Below are 9,662 nucleotides of genomic sequence, written 5' to 3'. Positions count from 1 at the left end.
CAAGACTGTCTTCATACTGTGGAACATCGGATTACTCCTGACATGTATCAGATATTGTCTAGTGATTTTACAACTGATGAGATTAAAGTGGCGTTGTTTCAAATGGGACCAAAAAAGGCTCTTGGACTTGATGGTATGAATACTCTATTTTACCAAAAGTTTTGGCATGTTGTGGGAGATAATATTGTCTCTGCTATGTTGGATTATCTGAATTCTAGTGTTATGCATCCTGATATTAATCACACTAATATCGTGTTAATCCCCAAAGTGAAGAATCTTGAGAAAATGGTTGATTTTAGACCTATTAGTTGATGTAATGTTAGTTACAAAATCATTTCTAAGGTGTTAGCTAATAGGCTAAAACAAGTTCTTCCAGCCATCATATCTCCTACTCAAAGTGCCTTCGTCCTAGGCCGTCTTATTACAGATAATATTTTGGTGGCATATGAGACTTTGCATACTATGCATGTGACCAGACTCAAGACTGTCTTCATACTGTGGAACATCAGATTACTCCTGACATGTATCAGATATTGTCTAGTGATTTTACAACTGATGAGATTAAAGTGGCGTTGTTTCAAATGGGACCAAAAAAGGCTCTTGGACTTGATGGTATGAATGCTCTATTTTACCAAAAGTTTTGGCATGTTGTAGGAGATAATATTGTCTCTGCTATGTTGGATTATCTGAATTCTAGTGTTATGCATCCTGATATTAATCACACTAATATCGTGTTAATCCCCAAAGTGAAGAATCTTGAGAAAATGGTTGATTTTAGACCTATTAGTTGATGTAATGTTAGTTACAAAATCATTTCTAAGGTGTTAGCTAATAGGCTAAAACAAGTTCTTCCAGCCATCATATCTCCTACTCAAAGTGCCTTCGTCCTAGGCCGTCTTATTACAGATAATATTTTGGTGGCATATGAGACTTTGCATACTATGCATGTGAGGAAAAAAGGCAAAAAAGGCTGAATTGCTTTGAAGTTAGACATCAACAAGGCATATGATCGGGTTGAATGGCCTTTTCTACAAGGCATGATGCAAAGGATGGGATTTCCTGACAGGTGGATTGGTTGGGTGATGGGTTGTGTTACCACACCTACTTTCTCTATTCTTATTAATGGTAAGCCTTATGGGAATATCAACCCCTCTAGTGGTATTCATCAGGGTGACCCCTTATCACCATATTTGTTCCTCCTATGTGTAGAGGGGTTGACTTCACTACTATCAAAGGCTGAGAATGATGGAAGAATTCATGGGGCATCTATCTGTAGAAGAGCACCAAAAATTAAAAATTTAATGTTTGCTGATGATTCCTTACTTTTTTGTAGAGCTACACAGGGTGAGGTGGAAGTGATTAATGAGGTTTTGTAGGTTTATGCTCATGCATTTGGTCAATGCATAAATATGGATAATTCATCGGTATATTTTAGTAGTAATACTCCTAGTGAACAAAGAGAGGAGATTGTGGCAGCCTTGGGAGTTGAACAAGTGGAGAAGTTTGAAGCATATTTAAGGTTGTCTAAGTTGATGGGAAGGGCCAAATATCAAACCTTTTCCTATCTAAAGGATAGGGTTTGGAAAAAATTACAAGGGTGGAAGGGTAGGATGCTATCAAGGGCTAGGAAGGAAGTGCTTACAAAAGCAGTTGCCCAATCCATACCAACATATACTATGGGGGTATTTCTATTACCGGTGAAACTATGTGATGAGTTGAATGCTATGTGTGCAAAATTTTGGTGGGGTTAGGTATGTAATGAGAGGAAAATACACTGGAAGAATTGGAACTTTTTGTCTCGGCCAAAAAATGAAGGTAGGATAGGATTTAGAGATTTAAGATATTTTAACCTTGCCATGCTTGCAAAGCAGGGGTGGAGGTTGCTGCATGATCGAAGCTCTCCATTATTTCAATGATTTAACGCAAGGTACTTTCCTTGATGTAATTTTTTGGAAGCGACTAATTCACCAAATTGTTCTTTTGCATGGAAGAGTATGGTTGCTACATCACCTATTCTTAAGAACGGGTGTTGTTAGCAAGTTGGGAATGGTGAATCCATCAAAGTATATTTGGATAAATGGATACCTAAATGCCCAGCAAATAGGATTCTGCACTGGGGACAAGATGCTGATAGAGAGATGTTAGTGTCCGAGCTTATTGATACTAAATTACATGGGTGGAGATGTGATACTATTCTAGAAAAATTTGGTGTGGGGGAGGTTGTTGCTATCTGCAAAATCCCACTGAGCCGAAGGAACATTGTAGATTTAGTGGTATGGTTGCATACCAAGAATGGGAAGTATTCTGTTAAGTCCGGGTATCATCTGGCATGGAAAGTGATAAGGAATGATGATGGGATTGGAAGCTCGGAAGGTGCTGGTGGTCAGCAAATATGGAAGAAAATTTGGTAGCTACATATGACAAGCAAAATTAAAATATTTTGGTGGAGAGCTTGCCAAAATATTTTACCAACCCGAGTGAATCTTGCTCGATGGAAAATCATAGCTGAGATGGGATGCCAATGCTACACAGGGGTGCCTGAATCTGCAATATGTGCAATCTGGGAGTGTGGGGCTGCGCAAGACATGTGGACTGGCTGTGCGATAAGGCTGTAGAAGTGTACCACTGATTTCCTTAACATTATGGCTTTGTTTGAGTATGTTTTGGACAGGTTTTGAGCAGCTGAGATGGAGGTGTTCCTGGTTCAAGCCTGGTTGATTTGTAATCAGAGAAATGCAATTATACATGGAAGACAGATGAGGGACCCGAAGTAGCTAACTCATATGAATATTCCACACACAACGCCACAAACCAGACAGAGATGGAAACCACCCCCTTCACAGTTGTACAAGCTAAACTTCGATGCCGCCATTTTTGCTCGAATTCAGAGATCGGGATTTGGAGCAGTAATCAGAAATTTTGTGGGTGAATTAATGGTGGCCATGTCTGTTAAAGGGCCCTCGGTCAGCTACAGTGAAGAAACGAAGGCGTTGGCGTTCGAAAAGCTCTTGAATTCGTTGTGGAGTTTGGTTTTACTGAGCTGATCATAGAGGGTGATAACGTTGCTGACATGAACGCAGTAGCAAGCACTTCAGGCGATTTTTCTTTGTTGGGAGATGTGTATGAGGACATTAAATGCAGCATTCGTGGTTTGCAATATGCTGATATAAGTTGTATTAGAAGAGGAGGAAACCAGGTTGCTCATATTTTGGCCAAATATGCTAGAAATGTTGATAATGAATTGTATTGGATAGAGGACTCTCCTCCCCCGGTTATAGAAGCCTTGTATCAGGATTGTTTAAGCATGAATGAATGAATGAATATTGGTTTCGCCTTCAAAAAGAAAAAATCTAGTATCACAAAATTTTCACAGTTTTTTTGCAACTAAAAGAAATACTAATTAAAATTAATATTACTCCAATGAAAATTTATCTTCTTTAAGAGCACTCACAGTGAGGTTGCTAAAATGACTAAATAGTCATTTTAGCAATGCAAACACTAAAAACAGGCCCTACAATAAAGTTGCTATAGGTAAAAGATTTTGCTATATTTTTCCTTCATGCTACAGTAAGCTATTATTGATAACAGCACACTATAGCACGAAGGTAAACACAAAAACAATTTTTTATTGACCAACGACTCTTTTTTTTTCCTCTCAGTCTCTTCTCCTCTTTCCTCTCTCATTTCTCTCTTCTCTCTTCGCTCACTAGTCACTCCTATGCCTTTGTTTGGGCTTGGTGGTTCGGTGATTATGGTTTGGCGATTGCGGTCAAGAGGCACAGTGGTGGTTCGGCGATTGTGGTCATAAGGCATAATAGTGATGTAGGTCTGATTTGGTGGGTTTTGTGGGCTGATTTGGTGGGTCTTGGTGGCGATTGTGGTCCAATGGTTTGTGGGTTTGATTTGGTGGGTGAGTGAGTCGATGTTAGTGGATCTTAGTTATTTGTATTGGAGGTGCCTCAGCGATGGTGGTGTGGCTAGACTGGGCTGAGTTTGGTTCGAGTTCAAGCTTGGTGGTGGGTGTTGCTTGTTGTAGCAGAGAGAAAGATTGTTAGAACGTGCACAACGTTGGGATTTTGTTTTTCTTTTTTGTTGTTTTACTTGATTCCTTGCCTATGTTGCTGGGCAAAGTAGTTAATGATGGTGGGTTTTTTTTGCTTGGGTTGCTAGGTAACGATGGTGGGTTCGGTGGTTGGTTGTGTCGTGGGTAACAATGATGGCTCATGGTGATTGTGGTTGAGCTCCTTAAGCTTCAGTCATGGACTTTCAGAGAGAGTGATTGAAGAGACAGTTCCGATCCGAGGGATAGAAAGACAATTTTGGTGAGATTGAGAATCTGATGGTAGTGGGTTGTGGATGTTTGTGGTGGTTGTTTGGGATTTATGCAGGCTTGTGGTGGTTGGTTATGGGTTTATGGAGGTGGTGAGCATCTGGTTAAGGGTTTGTGGATGTTGTAAGGGACACTGTGACAAAAGGGAGAAGGGAGAGAGAGAGAAATGAATAAAAAATGAAAAGTTTTTAGCTAAAGTGAAAAATAGATGATTTGATATTGGGTGTATTATAAAGTAGGGTAAATTGCAAAGTACACCCCTAACGTTTGGGGGTGATTGGATTTTATACCCCAACGTTTCGAAACTTTGATTTTACACCCCAATGTTTAGTCCCGTTAGCAAATCATCCCCCCGGTTAGTTTCTGGTGTTAACTGCCATGTCATCTTGCTGACATGTTTTTTTTTTTTTGGCCAAATAAGCTCAAAACGGCACAGCAGCAAGGAAATGAAGTGGTGACCTGGCAATTGCTAAACGACGCCGTTTTGCCCCAATACAAAACAAACAAATTTCTTACGGCACTGTTACTCTGTTATGAACTGAAAATCCTAAAACTAAACCCACGAACCCAGCCCTCCCTTAGCTCCCTAACCCTTATGAACTCAGACCACCGCATCGGCTCTGCAACCTGCTCTTGCATCGTGAACCCAGACGTGAGTAATTTCATCGAAGGCTCCAGGTCAGCTCCAAGGCGGCAACAGCGGCAGTGACGGGTATTTCTCTTCTCTATGGCTCTATTTCTCTATCTCTTTTTGGATTTTTTTTTTTTTTGTCTGGAACTGGATTGGAATTTTGGATTTTTTTATTGGGTTTGCTGGGGCTTTCGTTGTTTGGATTTGTTGAGGTTTTTGTTCAAATTTTTTTTTTTCTGTTTGAGGTTTTGTTGCTGGCAGAATGTTTGGGGCGGGTTTTTGTTAAATTTTTTGGGTGATGGGTTTGTTAACAAAATTTAAGATCTTGTGGAACATTGGCCGTGCACCTTGGATCTCCATTTACATTGTTTTGGCTTAAGGGCCAATTTGATTGTGTGCTTCAAGATGAAACGGAAGAAGCATGATCAACAACCATCGGTTTGGAATGGGGTTTGGGTTTGTAAAAATGAAATTCATATATGTAGTTAGTGGTTGGGAGAATGTTTTTGGGTGATGGGTTTGTTGCTGGGAGAATGTTTTCGGTGATGGGTTTTTGTTGCTGGCAAAATGTGTGTGATTTAAAGGTGATGGGTTAAACTCATTTACTTTGCTATTGGAACTTTATGGTGGGGTTTGTTGTCTATGGTTTATGATATATTACTTTATGATGGGGTTTGTTGTCTATGGCTTATGATATATTTGATTCTGTTTTGTCTGCAACTGGTTACTTTATTGATATATAATTTTGGTGGGTCAATTTGTGATGATGAGCTGTGTGTATTGAATGGTGTAAAATAATGCACACTTTTACTTGGTAAATTGACTAAGTGGAATGGCTGTGGTCCAACTGAGTGGTCCATGTGTTCTGCTTTATAGCTCTTTATGGGTATATTGTATTATATTTATTTTAATAATGGCTTATGTCCATTGAGAGAAGATGGTGATATTAGTAATGTGTTAATTAAATGTTATATTATAGTAATGCCTCCTGTATACATGTATGTGAATTATATTTTTTTAATTTATTAATTAAATGTAATATTTTAGTAATGCATTTATATGTGTGCAGGGCTTTGAATATGGATCAACCATTTGATATGTCTATACATCATGGAGGGGTATTCATTACACATAGTGATACACATGTTGAATATGCTAGAGGGACTAAATCAAGGGTCTCAGATGTAGATCCTGACACTTTTGCTGTTTTTGATATGCCTAAGTATGCCAAAGACCTTGGTATTATGAATATAGCAAATTTTTTTTACCGAATTCCTCATATGGAACTTCATAATGGCCTGTTTCCATTGAAAAAAGATAATGATGTTAGGGCTTTACGTGATTGGTTAGAATTTGCACCTGAAAGGTTAGTACACATATATGTGGAGCATGTTGAACAAGCTGTTAATGAAAAAGTTGATGAGGATCAAGGTAATGAAGGTGATGATGAGCATGAGTTTCATGAAGAAGTTGATGAAGGAGTTGGAGTAGATGACAATTTTTTTGACGAGGACTATGCTGATTTGGTAGGTGACAGTGAATTTGATAGATATGAAAGACCATCTTCCCCCATTGACCCATCCACTTACATTGCTCCATCCATTCACATTGTCCAAATCACTGCCTATGACCAATCAAACGTAAACCCTTATAAGCAGAACACATCAAATTGGGTATCCACTTGCTTTAGTGATGAGGAGCATAATATAAAAAGTGGGGAAAGTGATTATGGGCACTTTGATGTTTTGTGCACACCTATCAACTCTGAGGATGATGAAGAGCACCCCAAGTACATTGAATTTAGAGCTGAGGTGGATATGCCTAACCCCGTTTTTGAGAAAGGGATGTTGTTTAGTGACCACAAGGAGTTTAAGAGGGCTGTGCAGTCTTATAGAATTAAGCACGGATATCCATTGTTAATTGTTAAGAATGAGTCTCGCAAGGTGAGTTACAAATGTGAGAATTGTGAGTGGTATATTTATGCTTCATGGGCCGTGAAGAAAACTCTTTACTTGTGAAAACCTATAGGGAAAAGCATACATATTCTAGGGCTTTTCATAGTAGGATGGTTTTTGCAAGGTGGATTGCAGTTGCATGGCTAGAGGTGTTTAGAGGGAGACCCAACATCAAAAGTGCTGAGATAAAGGAAGGTATAAAAAATCAATTTCAAGTAGACATTTCCCTAGACAAAGCCTTTAGGGCTAGGCAGATTGCATTGGAAATGCTTAAAGGAAGGTTTGCCTATCAGTTTGAAAGAGCTAAAGATTATTGTGAAGAGTTGAAAGTTTCTAATCCGGGCACTACAGCCAAAATTAATCTACACACACCCACACTGCACTTCAAGAGAATGTATGTGTGCCTAGCTGCTTGTAGAACTAGATTTTTGGAGGAATGTAGGCCAATTATTAGTCTTGACGCTTGTCATTTAAAAGGGTTTTTGAAGGGGCAACTATTGGCAGCCGTTGGGATTGATGGGAATGACGGGATGTACCCAATAGCATTTGCTGTTTGTGAGGGTGAGACCAAGGCTAGTTGGTCATGGTTTCTGGAGTTGTTGTTAGCTGATATTGGTCCTGTGAGAGAACGTGGTTGGACCTTTACTTCTGACCAACAGAAGGTATGTGTTTCTTTTTTATGTAAGTTGAATGTTGTATTCATTGTATATATTTATATTTAAATTTAGTGTTCAAATTATTTAATATCTACGTAATAACCTTTTTTTTGTTTGTTTTTAATGTAGGGCTTACTTTCTGCTCTTGCAACAGTTGCTCCTGAAGCACATACAAGGTTCTGTGTTAGGCATTTATATGCCAACTTCAAGAAGGATCACAAGGGTAAACTATTGAAGGATTTAATGTGGGCAGCAGCAAGAGAGACCACCAAACCTGGGTTTGAGGCAAAGATGGAGATGATGAGAAATGTAGATATCAATGCTTATGGGCATTTGATGGGTATTGATTGTGCACATTGGAGTAGACATGCTTTTAGTACTTGGCCTAAGTGTGACATGTTGTTGAACAACCTTTGTGAGTCATTTAATTCCAAGATAATTGATGCTAGGGATAAGTCCATATTGACCATGTGTGAGATGATTAGGAGGTATCTTATGAAAAGGATCCCAAGAAATAGGGATACAATGTTGAAGAAGTCTGGCCCAATTTGTCCTAGGATTCAAGATAAATTAGAAGTTAACAAGGAAGCAACTAGGGATTGCACATCTACATGGTCTGGTGGATCAAAGTTTGAAGTGCATTGTAAGGGAAAGCAGTTTGTAGTTGATTTGGATAAGCATACATGTGCTTACTATAGATGGGATTTAACGGGCATCCCTTGTAAGCATGCGATTTCAGCAATTGCTTACAAGAAAGAAAAAGCAGAAAATTATGTGCATCACTACTACAAGGTTGAGACTTACCTTAGAACTTACTCACATCTTATCCAGCCTACCAATGGTGAGGAGTTTTGGCCAAAGGTAGCAAGTGATAAGATTCTGCCTCCAAAGATGCTAGTATAGCCTGGAAGACCAAAGGAGAACAAGCAGAAGAAAGCTGCTGATGAGGCACAAAGGATTTCACATAAGTTAAAGAAGTCATCTGCCGCACAAAAATGTACCAATTGTGGACAATTAGGTCACAACAAAAGAGGATGCAAAGTCCCCCCCAAATCTAATGATGCTAGTGAGGGCCAGATTGAGCAGAGACAAGGAGCAACATCTACTATAGGGAGACAAAATCATGTATTAATACATGCTTATTGCTAACTAAGTTTTGGTATATGCTACTTATTGTAGTTGCTAACTGCAAATTTTTTGAGCTTTTTGTAGATTAGGAGAATAGGAGGCAATCATGTGTTTATGGGCTTAAGAGTGGAAGAGGATTGTCGCCCATCAAGTGTTGCTGGAAGCCAATCAACTATAGTACTTTCCATACTATATTATATACATTGTGCTTATTATTTGCAAATTGCCAATATTTGGTCATTTAGTTTGTTATGCATGCATACTTACTATGTTTCTATTATTAAAGGTCTCAACCCAAACAAGTGCTGCTGGAAGCAATGGAGTTGGTAGATCTAGAAAAGGTGCTGGAGCTGGTGTTGGAAAAGGAAGAGCTGGAAGTGGAGTTGGAAAAGGTTGAGGAGCAACAACAATAGTAGTTTGTAGGACCGTTAATTGTTAGAACCTTTTTGTGGTCACTGTTTTGTAAAGCTTTTCGTAAGCTTATATGATGGTGATACTGGACATAAGTATTCTATTTTGCGTTGGTCAATAATTTACAGAAACTTTATGAGAACAACTGTTAGCTGTTATGGAAGAATTATTAGTATTTTGGTCATATATTGTTAGTTGTTAGTAGTTATGGCAGGTAATTCCATTGACTGTCATCATTTGTTGTTGTAGCAGTTGTCTTGCACGTTTTACTCTATATCATGGCCATTTCATTCTACAATACAGATTTAGTTGCTTTAAGGCTTTTATTGCAGATATAGGCATCATGCCAAACTATGTTAATCATGTTTCTGTCTTCTGCTTCTCTTTTCTCTATCTCATACTCACAATCCCAACAACAATTGTAACTCTTAGACTCAGAATAGAAAACTCCATTCAAATATATATATATATATATATATATATATTACCCCTGTGTATGTTTAAAGAAATTGATGAATTCCTCTCAAAATTAGTAGACTTAGCATGACTCA

General features: G+C 38.6%; 1 protein-coding gene across 1 annotated transcript; it reads left to right on the top strand.

Annotated features, from left to right (window-relative positions):
- Window positions 1-7,026: 7,026 nt before the first annotated feature.
- On the top strand, window positions 7,027-8,475 carry LOC115985741. Its single transcript, XM_031108644.1, has 2 exons — window positions 7,027-7,578; window positions 7,702-8,475. The coding sequence occupies exons 1-2, from the start codon at window positions 7,027-7,029 to the stop codon at window positions 8,473-8,475; spliced, it is 1,326 nt and encodes a 441-aa protein (XP_030964504.1).
- The last annotated feature ends 1,187 nt before the right edge of the window (window positions 8,476-9,662 follow it).

This window comes from Quercus lobata, chromosome 4, assembly GCF_001633185.2.
Source record: "Quercus lobata isolate SW786 chromosome 4, ValleyOak3.0 Primary Assembly, whole genome shotgun sequence".
NCBI classification, from domain to species: Eukaryota; Viridiplantae; Streptophyta; class Magnoliopsida; order Fagales; family Fagaceae; genus Quercus; species Quercus lobata.
The sequence above is the reverse complement of the archived record's forward strand: the minus strand, read 5'-3'. Positions and strand labels throughout refer to the sequence as shown.